This window comes from Euphorbia lathyris, chromosome 2, assembly GCF_963576675.1.
Source record: "Euphorbia lathyris chromosome 2, ddEupLath1.1, whole genome shotgun sequence".
NCBI lineage: Eukaryota > Viridiplantae > Streptophyta > Magnoliopsida > Malpighiales > Euphorbiaceae > Euphorbia > Euphorbia lathyris.
Window position 1 is genome coordinate 111,675,517 of NC_088911.1, and position 20,366 is coordinate 111,695,882.

The following is a 20,366-nucleotide window of genomic DNA, read 5'->3' on the forward strand; positions in this document are numbered from 1 at the left end:
ACAAAGCTATTGCTAAATTATAGACTCATTTTTACAAAAACTGACTTGATCGTCGGAGAGTTTTCTCGGAGATCCTGTCTCCGGTTTTGTTTTGCAGGTAACTCCGGCAAAGAATATCAAAGCGGATCCAGCAAGTTATCAATTTTATTTGAAGGTTGCAATGAAGCTAACGGTATATTATCTCTATACTCCTTCAAAACAAAAGAAAATGTATTTCTTTATATATACTTGTGTATACTTGAAGAACAAAAAATATTTTGACGTAATAGAGTTAAGGTAAACCCATAGTTTTGGAAACCAGACCGGTTCGATCGAGAATTGACCATATTTTTGGTCTGGTTATACTATTTAATGGTCAATACCCCATTGGAACCGGGAAAAACTGGCGTATTGGGAACAATCCGATGAACCTGTTTTACTCTGGTTTATATTTAAAAGAATTACATAAAATTTCACATTTATTTTATCAATTTACTAAGTTAGACTCTAATTAAAAGAAAGTTTACAACAGTATTAAGCTAAACACAAAGAAATGGAGTGAAAAAAATTAAATAAAAATTAAAACAAAATATAGTTTACTTTCCCTAAATCCCATTCTTCCGTTGTGGTTTTTCTTTCTCTTTTTCTTTCTACCCCCACCACATATCACGAAGAGTTTTTTTTCTCTTTTTGTGTAATAAGTGTTGAAAACATATGTATTGAATTTTAAGTGATAAATATTATAAGTGCTGAAAATATTAAATGATGTAATTGTTATAAAAATATTAGTTGATATTGTTTAATTTAAAATGTTAACACTACAAAAAAAAATCCTTTAGCGACGGTTTTAACCGCCTTTACAAAAGTTTTCAAAACTGTCGCAAAAGTGTTGTTAATGCTACTGTTGCGGTTTTTTAGGACGTTGGGGTAAGATTTTTAATAGCGACGCTCAACTACCCACAGTTTTAACCGTCAATATTCAAAAACACTTATAATGGATGTTACTGACTGCAGAATCCGTGTAATTCTGCCAGTAACGTTTTAGCTACCATATTTTAAATTTTACAGACGCCGTTAAATTCCTGATCATTAATACTATATAATTATTTTTTCACTTATACGAAAGATTTCATACGCTTATATTATAGCTAACAAATATCAAAATTAAAAATACTCTAAAAGGTACAGAATTTTCCCATTTTCTTTTAAAGGTCCATTTTCAGATAATGCTCCTACACTCAAAGAAGTGGACCCTGGACCTGTAACTAATCAATTAGAGCAACAAATATTAGTTGAGCAAATATTTGATTTTGTACCTCATTGATCCAAATCATATTAATCTGCAAAATGCAAAAACTAAAGCTGTCGTTAGATATGAGGATGCGACCACCCAAATAATCCCTTAATGAATATGGGTTGACAAAAGAAATGCATCTATTATATTGTTGAACAACAAGTAAATGAACAATATACCTCGTAGCCAGTGTTATATAAATTTTTTCCCGGTAAGTATGCAATTCATAGCCAAAAGTGGAAGCATATGAAAAATAGAGACATAAAACGGAATAAATTTGAAACAGCGAAATCGGCAGTGCGGTCAAACCATAGCCTGAACTGTTGCACCATTAATACTATCCATCGGCATAGTTATCACAAGTACCAAAAAGTTGGTAATTGACGAAAGAGGGAACAAATTATCACCGGAACTAAAATGATTAATATGGTATTCAACTATTTAGGTACCTCTAGTGATATATTCAACAACAAATTTGGAGAAATTGTGGAGGAAACAAAGGGCTATCCCTATTACTTTAGAAAAGCATGGAATTTTAATTTCACCTGAGAAAGTTCATGGCTCTGATGCTTCAGGTAATGCCGACTCTCTTAACTACTGGAGCCTCGGCTGCAACAGCTACATTGTACCTGGCACACAAAGGGAATACTCAGGCAAACTGGTTGTGAAACAGCGATATGATATCCAATGTTTTGATGGTAGGCGAATAAGACTCCGGAAAAAGCTCCAATGCAAGCAAGAAAATCTAACTTATCAACCTTCCAATCCAAATTTAAATTAGAATCAACATATCATCACTGTTAAAAAAAAAAAAGACGGCCTGGTCGCACTACGTGTCCCCGCTGAGCGAGGGTCCGGGGAGGGGTCCCACCACAAGGGTGTACTAAGGGCAAGCCTTCCCCTACCAATTTATTTGGCAAGAGGCCGCTCCTAAGACTCGAACCCGTGACCTCTTGGTCACACGACAACGTTACGCCAAGGCTTGCCCTCCCCCTACCAACATATGATCACTGTTATCACCATATATTCTTAAATTGATTGCTCTTATAATAGCTAGTAAGAACAGGTCTAGCCACAAGTCCACCAGGTGTTTTAGCTTCAGATTTAATGAACAAAAAGTACATTCCTTTCCCTTTTTCAAGACCTGGAACAAACTGATTCATTACAGGCATCAATAAGCTATAAGTTATAAGCTGTGACCTTCCTCCTAGCTCTTCTTCAATTGTTGGCATCAACTTTCCATCACTAGAGGTCCCAGAGCTGCATTAAATCAAAACTCATTTAGCCAAAACATTCAAAAAATCAACCCAACAAAAAAAAAAATAGAAACTTTGAGAGAACCCAATGAACAAACCCTGTCAAGAACTCATAAATGGGGTTAGAGCAAAGGATGGGAGAGGTATCACCATTGGCAATACGATCAATATGAGGTTGAATATCCTCATAGGTAATTACAGGCATCCTTTTTCGTTAAAGAGTCACGGTCAGTAAGACCATTAAGGCCATGTGTTTGCAAATACTCAACATGAGCATTGCAAGATAAGATTTCTTCGAGGACTTTCCTTTGAACCTCATCGAGGTTCCAAGTCACATCTTCAAGGAACACTAAGTTGACAATATTTCTAGGAATATAAAAACTTTGGTAATAATTAAACCTTATTTCTTTCTGCATTAATTATTCAAATGGTCAGTTCGATTTTTAATATGTACTACTATTGACAACTTGACCTCAATTATATTCTTTTAAAATCTTAAGTCATCCAACATTAAAACTGCCAAAAATTTATCAAATGACCAACATCAGAATAAAAAGAGAGATAAGGACATTACTGATTGTTGAATCAACCGCATACCAAAGACTAACATTTCTGTTATTACCATTATTTTATATGCCGAAGAAGTCTGTAGTATACCTGGTCCAAATCTGAGAAGAGTTCTAAGTTGATCACAGCAATGTCAGACTTAGGATCAACTTTGCCATTCACATGAACAATCTCATGTCATTATCTTCCAAACACCTCACAACCTGAAACAAGAATTTTAACAAGAATTTTAGGCTGTTGCAAAATATTGAGAAATCAATCACAAAGAAATACTTTCCCATCAATGATATGCAAAATTTCTAAAATCCAAGGACCTATTGGAATATCTTCTACAATAAAATTCCTTTAAATAGACTTGAGTCAAATGTGGTCATTAATTACCTCTTCCTCCGATCAGATCAAAGCGGATTTAATCTCCAAATCAAAGGTGGATTCTATCTCTGCAGCTCGATCCTAAACAAATTCAGACTACAGACTGATCAACAGAAAAGGCAACACTAAGGTTTGGTAAAAACAGAAAGAGCAAATATGTACAACACTCTATGGAGAACATAGATTAAGCAGAGATGGCATGATTTCAGTGTACCTCAGGTGAAAGTGGAATTCAAGTAAAAGGTCACTTTGTTTAAGGTGCTCCTAAACAAATGCAAAACAAGTTAGATAATTGTTTGTGAAATTTTCAATTCTTTATAGGGTAAAAGTGAGTAAGAATGTTCCCCGTCCAGTAAATCTAGTGAGACGAGCTGGTTTACTTAGCTTCAACTAACAAAAGGCATACTCGATTAACAAAAACAACCTTAATAAGGCAAAAAATCACACAATGCTAACAAATTAATTACATGTATTAACATCTCCTTTATCTTTTCCCAGGAAAGGAAAGGAGGAAAAATGTTCTTTGCTAAGCATGGAACAAAATGTAAAAAAGGAAAATAACAATTTATATTCAACATAAGATTCCAAAGAAACATTAATTACGGCTGAAGCTTAACCCAGGAGTATATATGCAGATCATACAAGCTCAAAACAGAAAAACTCAAAATCACATACTACATGACAGATCATTGACCCCCTGAACCCTTTGTCAATAGGTTCGATATCTGGTCCAGTTTCTAAAACCTTGAGTAAAACTTAATCATATGATTTTTACAGGGAGCTAATTTAACCTTACCGTATGAAACAATACAATCATAATGTTTGTCAAATAGTGTAATTTTAAACCTCAATAGCTAAAAATGATTTTTTTTTTCCACGTGCTATTTCATTTCATGTCTGTTGTTCAACTCTCTACTTACTCGAATTGTACTTTATATTGGTAGACAATCGTACTGTTGTTAAATTCTGAGTACGATAAAATTAATTTCATAACAAGAAAACTGAAAAAAGTTCAGTTCTCTTTAAAATGCTGCCGTCCCTGGATTGAATGCCAACTTCCAACAACATCAACCACCTCAGTATTTATTGTGACCAAATCTCCTGATATTTAAGTCTTCTGAAATTGGCTTATTTTTCATATCATATTTGGTAGAGCTTTCATTAAGAATTCCGAAATCAGAATCATAGAAATGTGGATTTTTGGGTGGAAAGGACCATCTGGGTTTTCAGCAATCTCCACTGCTGAACAAGTTACTCAAGGGATTGATGGAACTTCCCTCACTGCCATAGTCACAGGTCTGCTTGACATTCGTTTCATTGTTCATTCTCAATATTTATTACTTCAATAGAATCTAATTGTTATTTTGTGAATCCTAAATTCAGGAGCATCAAGTGGGATTGGAGTGGAGACAGCAAGAGTTCTTGCAATGAGAGGTGTCTATGTTGTAATGGCAGTAAGAAATGTACAAGCTGCTACAAAAATCAAACAAACAATACTAAAAAAAAAACCTTCTGCTAAAGTTGAAATTATGCAGTTAGATCTCAGCTCAATGGCATCCGTTAGGAAGTTTGCATCTCAATATATTGCATCCGGTCGTCCCCTAAATATTCTTATGTAAGAAACTCAACTGATAATAACTCTTGTTGTTGTGATCATAAGTCTAATGTGATTTGTGAGAAATGGACTTATTCTTTTTTTATTCCAAACCAAGTAACAATGCAGGTGTCGCGATGTCTCCTTTCACGCTTTCTCAAGACAATATAGAAATACAATTCGCGACAAACCATCTAGGACATTTTCTGCTGACGGACCTTTTGCTGGAGACCATGAAAAACACAGCCCGAGAAAGCAATCAAGAGGGGAGAATTGTAAATGTATCATCAGAAGCTCACCGCCATGGATATCGTGAAGGAATTCGTTTTGATAAAATCAATGACCAATCAGGGTAACTTTCTGCTTAACTTCTCGTCAATCATATCTATGTAATGCTTAACTTGGCCTTGTGATGTTTTGCAGATATAGCAAATATATTGCTTATGGACAGTCAAAGTTGGCTAACATTTTGCATGCTAATGAGCTCGCAAGACGCCTCAAGGTACGTAACTTAGTTTGGTTGATATGCAGATGTTTTTATTAACAGTTGCAACTTAGTTTTGTCTTTCTGAACAGGAAGATGGAGTGAATATAACTGCTAATTCACTTCATCCTGGTGCAATTGGGACAAATATTACACGCCATCATTGTATTCTAGGTGGTAATTTGATCTCAGTGAATTTAACTATCTTGGATTAATTATGTCGTTGATTCTAAATATCTTTGGCTTGATTGATGCAGGCTCTGCGGCTATATTGGGTAAATTTGTTGTAAAGAACCAAAAGCAGGTATGTGCCGCGACATTAACTCAAACAAGTTTCGGAATATTTTGTGTTGATGAGTTGATTAATGGTGGCAGGGAGCAGCAACTACATGTTATGTAGCATTGCATCCACAGGTTAAGGGGATAAGTGGCCGGTATTTTGCAGACAGTAACCTATCAAAACCAAGTTCTCTTGCTAGAGATGCAGAATTGGGAACCAAACTATGGGATTTCAGTTTTACAATGACCAATCCCAACTAGCTAAGCAGGGACGGATTTAAGAAAAGGACAACTTCATTTATAACCTAATAAGAATGGAAAACTCCATTTAAAACTTGTGTATGATTCTGATCAGTTGATCTCCACATTAATAAATTGTGAAAATCTTAAGCAAACATATGAAGTATAGTATAGTATAGACGATACACAGGTTTAAAGCAGAACAAAATGATTTGGCAGGCGCTAGTTAGGCGGACAGGGTCCTCGAGAATTAATCGGCGATTAGTCGGGGATTAATCGGATTTGTATTTTTGTATTTTTTATTTATTAATCAACAAATTATTATATAAATTCAATTAAAATATGTATTATACTATTGAAAAACTATTATAAAATTATTTAATATAGAAAAATACGTATATTTGGAACATATGTTTTTAAAAATGTGCAAATATCAACATTTTAACAACAATATCATGGAAACAACTCAAAAGTACAGTAAAACCTCTATAAATTAATACTCGATAAATTAATAAACTCTTTAAAATAATAATTTCTTCTGGTCCCGACTTGGGCCAGTTCAAAAAATGATCAATTTTAATAAATTAATAAGATAATAATTTTCTAGAACAACCCCTTATAAATACATTGTATTATTACCTCTATAAATTAATAATTTCTCAAATACATATGCGAAATATATATAGATATACATATTTGGGATAATTTAGCAAAATATGAATCTATAGTATTTTGTTTTTTCTTGAAATTTAAATCTAGTTGAATTTCATCTCTAACTATTCCCAGTGCATTCAAAAGTTTCGGTTTATCCTTGTCAAATTTTATCAAAAAATTGTAAAGAGTGGATGATGCTATAATTGTTTCCTTTCTTTCTTGTGACTGGTTTTAAAGGTACCAAATCATCTTCAGCTTCATCCTCAATTGAATTTTGCATAACAGCTTGATACAATTTTTTCTAAACTTTGGACTTGTGAGTATTCATTGTTTTCACCTAGATAATCCAATATTTGATTGACATTCATTTGATTGCGGTAACTAAGCTGACCAATCATTCCCTCAAGTTCATGAATGTCTTCTTCCGTGATTGCTTCCTCTAAATTCGTTGTGACATATTCATCCCATGTACGAATTTTGCAATGTTTGAAACAATTAATAATTTAAAATTTATTTTTAAAAAATTTAAAATCACTCTATAAATTAATAATTATTAATTTATCGATTAATTAATATCTCTCTAAATTAATAAAATTTCATGGTCCCAACATTATTTTTTTGATTAAAGATTGGTTAGCGAGGAAGGGTAATCGGCGGACATCCCAGCTATGCTGGCACCATGGTCCCAACATTATTAATTTATAGAGGTTTTACTGTAAATTATAATAAAGAAAAAAAAATAAATTAACAATATTAAATGATTTTCTTCATCGTCGATTAGGCGGTGTCTAAGCAGTCTAGGCGGTCTAGGCGGCGTCTAGGCGGCCTAGGTGGAGCCCAAGCGACTAAAAAATGCCTAGAAGAACTAATTGAAAAAAATCAAGGCAGATTCTCGATTTCGAACATCTAGACAGAACCTAGACAGTTAAGACGGCCTTCGTTTTAAACAGTGCCGGAGAGAACTAGATGTGCTAGGACATACTAAAATGAGCATGGCATAAAGAGAGAACTTAAGTAAAATCCAGAGATACATTATAAAAACACCTGTATCCGAGATTATAACTTCCGGACACAAAAATTACTTATTAACCTATGGAGACTTAAGCCGGGACTTTTAAGTCCCAAACAATGAATGGAGAGGGATTTTGTCTCTGCATGCATATGCTAGACAACACACCTGCCGGGACTTAAAATTCCGGACAGATAATTAAATGTAAAATAAGGCTTTATGTAATTAAATATAAATATATCTGTTCCACTAGAAAATGTCAAAGGCTTAGGTTGTGTCTTTTTTAACTTAATTTTTTTTAAGTAAAGATTGGGACCGAATAAGATATCATATGTCCCAACTAGGTTGGCACTCCTAACACACTTAGATAACCCGTAATATTATTAAAATAAAGGAAAAGATTACAATGGGAGAGAAAATTAAAGAAAACGAATGTATGCAACATTACAAAGGTCGTCAAAAACAAAAGATTGACAAAAATGTGGAGCAGAAGACCACCAATTAAGCGTAATTGAAGATTTGCCAAAACAGGCAAGCCGATCAGCTGCTTGATTACCTTCTCTGAAAATATGAGTGATGCGACAGCGCATAGCCGAGTAACGGGATAAACAACCAAGCCAATCTTGCCTAATCTTCCATGGAACCTCCGAAGATTTGTCAGTTAACATTTTTACTGCATAGCTCGAGTCCGATTCAATCCACAAGCTATGCCAACCCCTTTCCCAAGCAGTTTCAATTACAAATATGATTGCCATTAACTCCGCGATATGTGCATATGACTCAGGGATTTTAAAGGCGAAGCAACCCATGACAAAACCTCGACTATTTCTAAAAATGCCTCCAGCGCCGGCAACTCCAGGCGCTCCGTCCGCTGCACCATCTGTATTAACCTTTACCCAATACGGCGGCGACGGATTCCAGCGGACTATCACGTAATCCGGCTCTGGTGGGAGCCTCGGTTGATTCGTAGAGGAGAGAGACCACTTAGGCTCGTTAATGAAATACAAAAACCTGGCACAAAAGACACGACCTAAGCCTTCGGTTTGAGTAATTTCAGGTTTGTTGAGTTGCATTCGGTTCAGTTAATTTAATTTTTAATCCAGTAATTTATCATTATTTATTATAATTATAATTATTTATATACAATTTATAATTTATTTATTTATTTAGAAAAAAAAGGTCATGCATTAAATAGAATCATAATACAGGGCTTGAACGATGAAATCTGGAGGATTAGTATGTCACTCCATTATCAGTATGGTTGTATGGAATATGTGGCTGAATAGAAACAATGGTTGATTCATTAAAAATGATATCATTAAGCGAATGAGTCAACCATTGTTTCTATTCAGCCACATATTTCACACAACCATACCCCACGAACAGCAATTCTCAGCACTAAAATTCGCAAGAATGAATTCCAACTTGGAGCTCAATATGGTAGTGGGTAGGACACAGTGGAGGGAGAGAATTTATGTCGCGGACACGACTTGATTTCACCGTTTCGTCTGACGGTTCATGTTAGCCGATCCCAAATCATTTCAGGACTAAGGCTTTGTTATTGTTGTTGTTGTTGTTTTATGTCATCCGGTTCAACCAATCTGAGTCAACCGGTTGAACTCATTGACCCATAAACCCTTTATCAACTAGTTCGATGTCAGATCCGATTTCTAATACTTTAGTTAAACCTTAATCATATGGTTTTTGTGGATAGCTGATTTAGACTTTATGTACAACACAATAGAATCTTAAGCCTAATGTTTCCCGCAATTTTAAACCTCAATAACTAAAATTGAATTTTTTTTCTTCACATGCTATTTCATGTTTGTTGTTCAATTCTCTACTTACTCGAATTGTAAGTATTTTTATTGGTAGACAATCATACTGTTGTTAAATTCTTAGTACGATTAAAATTAATTTCATAACAAGAAAAAAGAAAAAAAGTTTAGTTCTCTTTAAAATGCTGCCGGCCCTGGATTGAATGCCAACTACCAACAACACCAACCAGTGCCTCAGTATTTATTGTGAAACAATGAGACCACAAATCTCCTGATTTTGAAGTCTTTTGAAATTGACTTATTTTTCATATCATATTTGATAGATTTTTATTAAGAATTTCGAAATCAGAATCATAAAAATGTGGATTTTTGGGTGGAAAGGACCATCAGGGTTTTCAGCAATCTCCACTGCTGAACAAGTTACTCAAGGGATTGATGGAACTGCCCTCACTGCCATAGTTACAGGTCTGCTTTTGTTCATTTTTCATCATGCTGAGTTTCTTCTCATCTGTATGTTTCCCAAAACTGATGTCTTTTAGTGTCCAAACTCAAAACTCTTTTATTCTAATACAATTGTTCCACACCTGGAATAAATTTCTTTAGAATTCGAGTCATTCTCAACATTTATTACTTCAATTGAATCTAATTGTTATTGTGAATCCTAAATTCAGGAGCATCAAGTGGGATTGGAGTGGAGACAGCAAGAGTTCTTGCAATGAGAGGTGTGTATGTTGTAATGGCAGTAAGAAATGTAGAAGCTGCTACAAAAATCAAACAAACAATACTCAAAGAAAACCCTTCTGCCAAACTTGAAGTTATGCAGTTAGATCTCAGCTCAATGGCGTCCATTAGGAAATTTGCATCTCAATATATTTCATCCGGTCTTCCACTAAATATTCTTATGTAAGAAACTGAACTTGATAAGTTACATTATCCGCCTTGCATATGTTCATGTTCATCATGTTGTTGTGATCATATTAATGCTTTCTTGTTGATCTTGTCTAATGTGCATCCTATTTAGAAGTCTTTTGAAATTGATTTGTGAGAAATGGACTCATTTTTCTTTGTTCCAAACCAAGTAACAATGCAGGCGTCGCGATGTCTCCTTTCATGCTTTCTCAAGACAATATAGAAATACAATTTGCGACAAACCATCTAGGTGAGTGCTCCATGAAGTTGAGGCTGCAACTGACTGACTGCCCGCAAGTGTTGTTCTCAAGCTTTTCTACATTTATATACGTGGAGGGAAACTCTTATGGAATTCCATAATCTAATAGGACATTTTCTGCTGACGGACCTTTTGCTGGAGACCATGAAAAACACAGCACGAGAAAGCAATCAAGAGGGGAGAATTGTTATTGTATCATCAGATAGTCACCACTATGGATATCGTGAAGGAATTCGTTTTGATAAAATCAATGACCAAACAGGGTAACTTTCTGCTCAACTTCTAGTGAGTCATATTTATGTAATCTAATCTACTGAATACAAATGTGTGCTTGTATAACCTCAAATGCATAGTGCATAGCAATTCTTAGTGCTTTCTTAACATGGCCTTGTGATTTTACAGATATAACAAATATTTTGCTTATGCACAGTCAAAGCTGGCTAACATTTTGCATGCTAATGAGCTCGCAAGACGCCTCAAGGTATGCACGTATACAGCTCAACAATCACTACTTCTATTAGCTTCAGATTTGCTGTTTGCATATTCCAAAGTTTGGTTGTTCCTTGGATGGTTGATATGTATGTAGATGTTTTTATTAACATTTGTAACTTAGTTTTGTCTTCCTGAACAGGAAGATGGAGTGAATATAACTGCTAATTCACTTCATCCTGGAGCAATTGTGACAAATATTACACGCCATCACAGTATTCTAGGTGGTAATTTTTAACTCCCTTGGATTATGTTGTTGATTCTAAATATCTTTGGCTTGATTGATGCAGGCTTTGTGTCTATATTGGGTAAATTTGTCGTAAAGAACCACCATCAGGTATGTGCCGCCACATTAACTCAAACAAGTTTCCGAATATTTTCTGTTGATGAGTTGATTAATGGCGGCAGGGAGCAGCAACTACATGTTATGTAGCATTGCATCCACAGGTTAAGGGGATAAGTGGCCAGTATTTTGCAGACAGTAACCTATCAAAACCAAGTTCCCTTGCTACGGATGCAGAATTGGGGACCAAACTATGGGATTTCAGCTTCAAATTGACCAATCCCAACTAGCTAAGCGGGGACAGATTTAAGGAGTCGTGAGAGGGCTTGAGCACCATTCAGTCGACGGAACTTATTATAGTTATAAAGGATGATTTTTCGAAAGGATAGCCTCTTAAGTGAACACATCGAGCAGAAATGTTCATTTAATGATAGACACTGTCGTCTCCTTATTTAACTTGTGTATGATTCTGATCAGAAATTCATAAGGTAATTAATAAATGTATCTAGTAGTAACAATGTTATACTGAACTACTTGATCTCCGCATTAAATTGTGAAAATATTAAGCAATCATATGAAGCATAGACAATACACAAGTTTAAAGCAGAACAATATGATGATTTGGTGGAGAGGACTAATCTTGAGATCAAAATAATCATAATTAAATTAAGCAGTATCACACAGCACTTTAATTCTGAAATAGAAACACATCATCATTTAAGTTTTTGTTTTTAAATAAAATTAAAAATTCGTCTGAAACAAGAAACTCACATATCGAAATCGACGGCTTTGCATCGTGCAACCAACAATTGAGATTCTTTGTAATCGCGCTTTGCTCCTCCCTTCTCGTTTTCAAGCAGTAGTCTCGCAATACCCAGGAGATCGTGATTCCTAACTTTTCTGCACTAATGCCTTCTCTTCCATTAAATATACGAATAAAAATCAATTACTTCAACGATTAAAATCAAAGAACCATAAATAGACTAAACTGAAATAAAATAAGGATTAATTACAAAAATGGGTCAAATGAGAGGTCCATTTAACCCATTTACATATTTAACCCATTTACTTAACCTACTACATATCTAGATTGATTTTGTATGACTTTCTCATAATACCCTCAATATTTACGCGCGTATGTCTTCCTCCCGTCTGACTTAGCAGAGGTTAGCATAATGCGAACCCAGGTTAGCATAATGCGAACCCAGGTTAGCATAATGCGAACCCTGCGAAGTCTGCGAAGCTAATGTTTGGTTTAGTTGATGATTTTAGTTAGCATAATGCGAACCCTGCGAAGTGTGCGAAGCTAATGTTTGGTTTAGTTGATGATTTTAGTTAGCATATGCGAAGTCTGCGAAGCTAATGTTTGGTTTAGTTGATGATTTTAGTTAGCATAAGCGAAGCTTGCGAAGCTAATGTTTGGTTTAGTTGATGATTTTAGTTAGCATATGCGAAGTCTGGATGTGTTTTTAACAAAATTCGCTAAGTGGTATATAACAAAAAATGGCAAACAACAACGGATTCTAACATTATTTAACAACAAAATCAGAACATAAATGAATTAGGCATTTTCTCTGCGTTCTCAATCTTCCACCTCACCGAACGAGGTTGCTGTTCGCTCTAAAATCGCCATCTTTCTTCCCTTTTCTCTGTTGTTCGTCTTCTTCCTCGTCTTTTCTCTCACTGTTCACATTCTTCTACCGTCTGTTCGCATTCTTCCTCTTCTTTGCTCTCACTGTTCACCTTCTTCTACCGCCGTTCACCTTCTCTCACCGTCGTTCGCCCTAAAATCACCCACCTTCTCTCACCGTCGTTCGGCCTAAAATCGTCCTCTCGTTTTTCCTCTACTGCCGTTCGCTTCCCTTTTCTCTCACCGGAGTAGGAGTTTTGAAGAATGTCGTCAAACAACAACGGATTTTGCAGGTTAGATCCTTGTGGAAGGAGGATGAGCCATTTTTGGTGAAGAGGAAACCGTAAGGAAGAAAGAGAGGAAGAGGAAGATGAAAGATTGGGGGTATTATGGGAAAGTCACACAAAACAGTCTAAATATGTAATAGGTTGAGTAAATGGGTTAAATATGTAAATAGAATTCCCATTTGACCTAGTTTTATAATTTTCCCATAAAATAAATCAATGTATAAATATTTCATTTAAAAAAAAATTATTTTATAATAATTAAAAATAAATATTAAAACTGAATAATATAATAAAAGCAAAATATTTTTCAAAATATTTTTCAAAATAAAAAAGTAAAATCAAATAATAGAATATCAAAAATAAAATTAGTCTAAGATAAACCTAAACAAAATTAAATATAAACATCAAAATAAAATTTAAAAAGTAAAATTTAATTAAAAATATTTTTTACGAATAAAAAACAAAAATATATTAAAAAATTATTTTAAAATTAAAAAAATAAAAATAAATAAATATATAGATTAAAGTCGAGTTTTACACAGAATATGAAATAGATGTTCAACTAGTAACAAATTAGTAAGAGATAGAAAAGGTAATTTAAAAAACTTAGGTAGTTGGAAAATGAGAGTAAAGTAGTTTACACCCAAAACTAAGAATGTTCTTTACCATTGCTGAAACCTCAAAAAAAGGCACCTTAAAGTGGTGGTGCATTTCTGTTACTTTTCTAATAGTTGGAGGACCATAATTGTTATTAACCCCTAGTATAAACGACCCAAGCTCTGGGCGATCCATTTCCCCAAACCATTATAACATCTGAAATTCGATGTTTTTCTTGCAGCAAACTTATCAATCCTCAACTCATTAATTTTCCCGGCAACCAAACACGTTGATTTGAGGGATTCTTCTGAAACTAACAATTAGGATCTTGAATTAATATGGATGAGGTAGAGGAGGCAGTGGAGAAGGCGAAGAAGGAATGGGACGAAGCATATGCTAAAACACAAGAACGGATCAAGGAAATTCAAGAATATGGCAAATCGAGAAGAGGGGAAGAATTTGGAATCACCCAGGAGAAGAATTCTCTTCCTAGATTAAATGGCTTAGCACAAGACGGCTTGGCTTTGCTACAGTCTTTGCAATTTCAGCTCGATCTTCTTGCCCCCCAGTTGCCGACTGATGACAAAGTGAAATCCGCACAAACCTTGCTCGAATTGTGGAAGAGTCAATGCCAAAGGTACAAAATCCACACGCTTGAATTGATTTTCTACTTAATTTCTGGTTTCTTGTCTTCTGTCCTTTTTAATTCTTTCTCCAAGAGACTAGTGCTAACTGCTTATTTTAATTTTGTAACTCTCATTTTGGAATTAGTTTGCGCTTGAACTTGAGAAATGCTAATTTGCAAGCCAAGGCTAACATGAGGAAAACTGCTCAGGAAGAGGTAAATTAGCTGTTTTGCCTTGAATTTTTGCTTTTTGATCTAATGTGTGTCCTTTAGCTTGTTTTTATCATTATTGTAATTTATTTTCATTATCACATCTTCCATGCATCACAAGAAAGAATGAAAAAAAATTGTTTACTTTTCTCTTATGGTTATTTTGATTGTAGAGAGAGCTTCTACTGGGTGGCGGAGAGGAGTCCACAATTCGCAGACGCAATTTGCAGTATGTATTATACTTCATTGCTTTTTCCAGTAATATTAGTGTTTTAATGATTTACAATGCTCTTGGAATGAAGAATGAGTGACAAGCTGGTGGCTATTTTGGAGTGGGTTTAAGTTTAGGTTCAAAATATACTAGTAGTAGTGATTTTATGGTAATTGCTTAACTAAAGGGGAAAAGAAATTTTTGCTAAAGCTTTAATTCTATCTTTAAAGCTCTTGCATAGGGTAATATTAGTTTGGAAAGTTATCTGAATACGGCCTTGTATGCTAGTTCTTGGCTCTTTTTTGTCATTATGGTGAGTAATTTTAGTGTTTGTTTTATAGGACGAAGGCTGGGATGACATCTGCTGCAGAAAGCATCACAGAGAGCCTTCGTCGCACTCGTCAGTTAATGGTTCAGGTTAGCTCCTTATTTGTGTTATAGTCTATGCATGCATGTATCACTCATTATTTTAAGGACTGGTCTTTGTATCACGCATTATTCTAAGGACTGATCTCTGTTTGATGCTCATTTGGTTTTGTATCAAAATTCTAATTGCAGGAGGTGGAAAGAAGTGCTACCACCCTAATGACTTTTGGTAGGTTTTTTTCTGGCCCTGTTCTAGTAAAAACCTTCCCTTTTCTCACTTTTCATTTGGTTTAAGGATAAGAAATTAAGAACAAGGTGAAATCCAAAAAACTTTCTTCTGTGAAACTTAAGGTAAACCAAAATTTAGGATAGGGCACTTTTAGCTTGAAAAAGATCAAAGCTATAACTATCTCTTAGTGACCTTATTGACCTTTATGCCAAAATTGTTAAACAATCTAGTTCGCACCCATTAATAAATTTAATTCTTTTGTGTCATTGCAAATATTCTCAATTCGATAGACTTGGCCAAAACATGAAACCTAATGAACAGTGCATAATTTGGTGATTGTGCATCCGATATTTGACCTTAAGTCCTTTTATTCCTTTGAAAAGCTGTTTCAATGCACATACTCATAAAAGTTGAACTGTTTGTTTTATTTTTCTGCAAGGAAATGCTGTTGTGAGAAACAACATTGTCAAACTGTTGTACTATTGGTTATAGATAGACCATTGTGGTAGAATTTGCTTACGAGAATAATTGTTCTTAGCCTATCAATCAAACTTCAATATCATTATGTTATCAGTTTAGTGGACTACCTCTCACTTCACATGGGCCTCTAGATGATTAATTTAGAGCTTATCCGTACAGTTTTCAATCAGCCCGACATTTAAAAAGAATGAAAATTCAGGTGGATGCATGGTACATATTCTCAACTGTTACAGTTGTGACCTGATCTACATGTTGCAACTTATGACATTAATTTGAATTTTCTTAGTTTTTCCCAGAGTTAAATACTTTCGAGTTCTATTCTGAGATAAGGTATCTGTTTTGTTTGCTTATCCATAAATGGTTCTGAAGAATGTATGTGGTGGTTTTACAGAGGAATCGACGGGGGTATTAAAGAAGGCTGAAAGTGAATACAAGGGCCATCGGTCATTGTTGGGGCGGACCCGAAATCTACTCTCCACCATGCAACGCCAGGATGTACTTGACAGGTAAGGAGAAAATGTGTTTTTTTCTCCGTCCTGTTAGCAACTGATTGTAGCTTCACAAGAGCTAATTCTGAGCTATATGTGGGCAGATTGATCCTTGCAGTAGGATTTTTGTTGTTCACCTGTGCTGTTCTTTATGTGGTCTCAAAGCGCATTGGCCTGCTGAGGTTGCAGAGAGAGGTTACTTCTCTAATAAAAGCCGGCATGGTTGGACAAGGTGAGATCAGAGGAAGAGGTGCTGAAAATGGTGTTCGCATAGCTCAGGTTCATCAAAATGCAGTTCCTAACGTCGAGGTACCTTTAGAACGACTTATGCATGATGAACTTTAAGGTCATAGGTTCGTGACACCATGGATACTCTTTTTTTTCACTTCAAAAACAGTAAAATTGTAGAAAAATCACATTGAATGTATTCACATATGTTTTTTTCTGGGCTTGTTTCGGAAATTGCATTGGGGTAATCTATAATCATTTTATTTTCATTGATGGGTTGAATTGAATGTCTGAATTTTATTGGGAAAATACAAGGAGAAAATATAATACAAAACAGGAGAAGTAGAAGTTGGACCCCTTTTAGATTTTTTCCAATTAAAGTATCTGCATTATATTTCGAATTCGGAAATTTTTAACTTGAGCGAAATGAGGTTTTTAACTACTCAAACCAACTTGGTAAAATTGTCACCTCTTTAATCAAAATAACATATTGACAAATCATCCTGCAGTCTCGGATGTATTCATTTACTAATTATAGAAACCCTTATAACATAAAACTCAAATATAATATTTGATGTATACAAATAGATTTTAGTTTCAATCCAATCTGGTCTAATTCAATTTGATATTCAATCTACCCAGGCCAAGCTTTTTTATGCCCGAAATCAATTATTTTTTAATAATTGTTGTATTTCGTAAGTCGCATTAATTTATTGAGCGACAGTATTTCTACCTATAACTGCTATAGGGTTTTAAATATTAGGCATCTTGTCGGAAAAGGACCGAAATGCCTCGGGTTCTTTTTTCAAGCACGGAAACTCCCGTGAATTGATTCTCATATAATAATAAGAAAAAGAAAAAAAGAGAATGTGACCTTCATCCTTTAAAAGAAGTGAATACAATAACTGGATGGGTGGGTCTGATATGAATTAAGCAAGTAGCCAAAAATTCCTATGAGTTTTAGAATTCAAGACATAGCCAGCATTTTGTCCCTTTTTCTGAACAGCAACACATGTACATTTGCTTTTCTCTATTAAATACTCTGTTGTGTCAAACGCCTTCAACCCTGAACTTGACCTCTTGTATCTGTTCATTTACATTCACACAAATAACAAATACATTAGAGGACATAAGATCATCAATTTTAGAGTTAGAATCTCAAAATGGTACTCCACTTCTATAATATTTGTCTTTTAAGAATAAAATACAAGAATTAAGAAATATAATTAATTTTAACTAAAAAAAACTTTGTTACCCATATATTAATTGCATCCGTTAATTAATTTTTATCTATTTTCGAAATAAAAATGCAACTTAAATAGGAGTATATTTGGTAAAAGTCAATTAATGTGCATGGATTGAATCAAAACGTCATGTATTATAGAAGAAAAAAATCTCTAGAGAGGCAAATATTATGGAACTAGAGCTCGAGCTTAACATCATGTTTGTGAGCTACTCGTGAGCAGCTTATTAATTCTGTTCATGAATTTCTTTTGTGAACAACTCATTAATTATGTAATCGAGCCGAGCCGAGCCGAGATTTGGTCTGTTTATGCTCGACTCGTTAGAAAATTGATGAGCTCTAACCCAAACTCAATGTCCTGTTCGTGAGCTGTTCACATGTTTATTCATGAGCTTTGTTTGCCCGTAGTTCATTGTTAATGAACTTCACTCACGACCAGCTTATTAATTATGTTCATTTGAAATTTCTTTAATACAAAATTATATTGTTTTCCATTTCTCCCTTATAGAAATATTATTACTAAAAAAAAATCGAACTAAGCTTGCTCACGAACGTATTTATAAATATTATAATCAAGCTTGTTCATGAGTTTATCCATGAACGTATAACCGAGGTGACCCTTCGAGCCGAGTTTCGTCAAGCTCAAACAAACTCAACTCGTTTATAAATCAAGCACAAAGTCTAGCTTTGAAAGGCTCGGCTCATTTACGGCCATAGTTATAACACATCATTAAGCCAACCTATCCATCATCAAAAGTCAATAATTGTTTACCACATCAATAAAATCAACATATTCAAAGTGATCAAAAACTACCAGATTAATCAAATTGCTTTTTTTTTCTAGCTATAGAACACAACCTCTTCTGTTGCGAAAATAAAAAACACATTTCTATATTTGCTAATTCATGAAACGGCATTATGTACTTTTCTTTATTATCTATAGAACAATGTTCTATGTGATTATCAGGTAAATGCAAGAATTCTTATTATCATTATGATATGAGAAATTGGGAGGGAGACTGACCCTAATAAAGCAGTGGAGATGCTTCTCTTTTGGCCAATAATGATGATATCAGCACCCAACTTGTCACTTTTATCAAGAATAGCATTAGCTCTATCCTTTTCCTTTCCTTTGTTATCCATATCGATCCATTCTGTACGGATACTTAGTTTAGGATGAGCAATTTCACACACATTTATCATCGCTTCCAGAAAATTTTCTTCTCCTTCTATATTCAGATTCGAAGAAGAAGAAGGAGAAGGCAAGCTCGATCTCCGATGAAGGAATGAAAATGTGTTCCGCCATGAATGAGGATTTTCAACATGAAGAAGAATCAATTCATCCTTCTCTAAAACGACATGAGAAATTGCATATTGAAAAGCACCTGCTGATTCTCTGGTAGGTTCAGCTACAAGCATAACCTTCCTTGTTGTCGGCGAGGTTCCACTTTCCATGGCTCTTTAACCATGAAAAGGGGATGCCTGCTGCCAGTGCCACCACCGCCGAACCAAGGTTTTTTTCAGGTGGGACTTTTTATGGGAATGGAATAGTGGTTTATTTTTCATATTGTTAGGGCTTAATTTTTGTTTTGTTTCAAGTTGTTGGCTGTGATTTTTGTTCTGTTTCTTTCCCAAATTTGGCAGAGACGTTCATCTCATTGTTTTCTTATGCTAAATCTAGACCAACCCTTTGACTCGGTCAATTGGGGAAAAGTTTAATTGAATTTTCAATCCAAGTTATTTTGCTATTAAAATACATATGGATTGAAATTTAATTTTACAGCTCATCTCATAAGTAAGAATTTTTATTTATAATTAATAGGGTTAAGTTAAAAAAAAAAAAAATCAATGTGTCAAAATAGGTAAGAGGGAATAAGGGTTTTTTTTTTTTTTTGGTTTTTGTGACCAAGAGGTCTGCTAATAACAAATTAAAATGATTGTTGTTAATCTGAAAATTTATAATATTCTAAGCAACTTTAATTCTTTAACTTAATTTAAATATTGTTTAGTGGGAGAGAAAGCAAATATTTAGAGAGAAATCTCCAAGAATAATGATTTTGGAAAAAAATAAAAATTGATTTCATAATAAATGTGGTACTAATCAACATTAATTCTTGAAAATTTCCATTTTGATCTTTAACTGTTATTTTTATAGTGTTAATCTAAAATATTTTTGTTTTGAGGAAAATGAAAATCTCAATTTTTGTTATAAAAAAATCCCATAAATAGTTGTTTGACAAAATGTAAAAGTACATATGATTTTTTTATTTTACCCTAATTAATAAGAAATTTTGAGTTAAAAAATAATTGAAAAGAAATACTTCAT

The 20,366-nt window shown here is 34.3% G+C and overlaps 4 protein-coding genes and 1 long non-coding RNA gene across 13 annotated transcripts; 3 read left to right on the forward strand and 2 right to left on the reverse strand.

Moving 5' to 3' along the window:
* Positions 1-1,054: 1,054 nt before the first annotated feature.
* On the reverse strand, positions 1,055-12,364 carry LOC136219461 (uncharacterized). Of its 8 annotated transcripts, XR_010684171.1 has the most exons (7): positions 12,218-12,364; positions 3,683-3,732; positions 3,478-3,571; positions 3,187-3,299; positions 2,474-2,533; positions 1,819-1,902; positions 1,055-1,319 (listed from the first exon to the last, which is right to left on the reverse strand). It is a non-coding gene; the product is annotated as an uncharacterized lncRNA (long non-coding RNA). The 8 variants fall into 8 exon arrangements; XR_010684165.1 differs by having other exon boundaries at positions 1,055-1,902; positions 3,478-3,549; XR_010684167.1 differs by having other exon boundaries at positions 1,055-1,902; positions 3,478-3,564.
* Positions 4,600-6,408, forward strand: LOC136219458 (short-chain dehydrogenase TIC 32, chloroplastic-like). Its single transcript, XM_066006871.1, has 7 exons — positions 4,600-4,764; positions 4,852-5,083; positions 5,181-5,414; positions 5,486-5,564; positions 5,639-5,720; positions 5,804-5,850; positions 5,922-6,408. Exons 1-7 carry the CDS (start codon positions 4,659-4,661, stop codon positions 6,084-6,086), a joined length of 945 nt encoding a protein of 314 aa, XP_065862943.1. The 5' UTR covers positions 4,600-4,658; the 3' UTR covers positions 6,087-6,408.
* Positions 9,336-11,969, forward strand: LOC136219460 (short-chain dehydrogenase TIC 32, chloroplastic-like). The gene is made up of 8 exons (XM_066006872.1): positions 9,336-9,971; positions 10,178-10,409; positions 10,586-10,665; positions 10,784-10,937; positions 11,077-11,155; positions 11,306-11,387; positions 11,454-11,500; positions 11,572-11,969. The coding sequence occupies exons 1-8, from the start codon at positions 9,866-9,868 to the stop codon at positions 11,734-11,736; spliced, it is 945 nt and encodes a 314-aa protein (XP_065862944.1). The 5' UTR covers positions 9,336-9,865; the 3' UTR covers positions 11,737-11,969.
* A 1,785-nt stretch (positions 12,365-14,149) lies between the features above and the next one.
* On the forward strand, positions 14,150-19,235 carry LOC136219463 (uncharacterized). 2 transcript variants are annotated; one of them, XM_066006878.1, is made up of 8 exons: positions 14,150-14,597; positions 14,732-14,801; positions 14,969-15,024; positions 15,348-15,423; positions 15,565-15,601; positions 16,473-16,587; positions 16,674-16,878; positions 19,008-19,235. In XM_066006878.1, exons 1-8 carry the CDS (start codon positions 14,299-14,301, stop codon positions 19,041-19,043), a joined length of 894 nt encoding a protein of 297 aa, XP_065862950.1. In that variant the 5' UTR covers positions 14,150-14,298; the 3' UTR covers positions 19,044-19,235. The 2 variants fall into 2 exon arrangements, with proteins under 2 accessions (XP_065862950.1, XP_065862949.1); XM_066006877.1 differs by lacking the exon at positions 19,008-19,235 and having other exon boundaries at positions 14,151-14,597; positions 16,674-17,066.
* LOC136219464 (uncharacterized) lies at positions 17,372-19,683 on the reverse strand. The gene is made up of 2 exons (XM_066006879.1): positions 19,065-19,683; positions 17,372-17,883 (listed from the first exon to the last, which is right to left on the reverse strand). Exons 1-2 carry the CDS (start codon positions 19,493-19,495, stop codon positions 17,727-17,729), a joined length of 588 nt encoding a protein of 195 aa, XP_065862951.1. The 5' UTR covers positions 19,496-19,683; the 3' UTR covers positions 17,372-17,726.
* Between the last annotated feature and the right edge of the window lie 683 nt (positions 19,684-20,366).

Bases quoted from the DNA above. Each gene is read 5' to 3' on its own strand.
- LOC136219458 (XM_066006871.1), top strand. From the start codon at position 4,659: ATGTGGATTTTTGGGTGGAAAGGACCATCTGGGTTTTCAGCAATCTCC. The intron at 5,565-5,638 runs GTACGTAACTTA...CTTTCTGAACAG, and splicing joins AGCTCGCAAGACGCCTCAAG to GAAGATGGAGTGAATATAAC. The intron at 5,851-5,921 runs GTATGTGCCGCG...TAATGGTGGCAG, and splicing joins TTGTAAAGAACCAAAAGCAG to GGAGCAGCAACTACATGTTA.
- LOC136219460 (XM_066006872.1), top strand. From the start codon at position 9,866: ATGTGGATTTTTGGGTGGAAAGGACCATCAGGGTTTTCAGCAATCTCC. The intron at 10,410-10,585 runs GTAAGAAACTGA...TTCCAAACCAAG, and splicing joins CTTCCACTAAATATTCTTAT to TAACAATGCAGGCGTCGCGA. The intron at 11,388-11,453 runs GTGGTAATTTTT...TGATTGATGCAG, and splicing joins ACGCCATCACAGTATTCTAG to GCTTTGTGTCTATATTGGGT.
- LOC136219463 (XM_066006878.1), top strand. From the start codon at position 14,299: ATGGATGAGGTAGAGGAGGCAGTGGAGAAGGCGAAGAAGGAATGGGAC. The intron at 15,424-15,564 runs GTTAGCTCCTTA...TTCTAATTGCAG, and splicing joins CTCGTCAGTTAATGGTTCAG to GAGGTGGAAAGAAGTGCTAC. The intron at 15,602-16,472 runs GTAGGTTTTTTT...GTGGTTTTACAG, and splicing joins TACCACCCTAATGACTTTTG to AGGAATCGACGGGGGTATTA.
- LOC136219464 (XM_066006879.1), bottom strand. From the start codon at position 19,495: ATGGAAAGTGGAACCTCGCCGACAACAAGGAAGGTTATGCTTGTAGCT. The intron at 17,884-19,064 runs GTCAGTCTCCCT...GTAAATGAACAG, and splicing joins ATCTCCACTGCTTTATTAGG to ATACAAGAGGTCAAGTTCAG.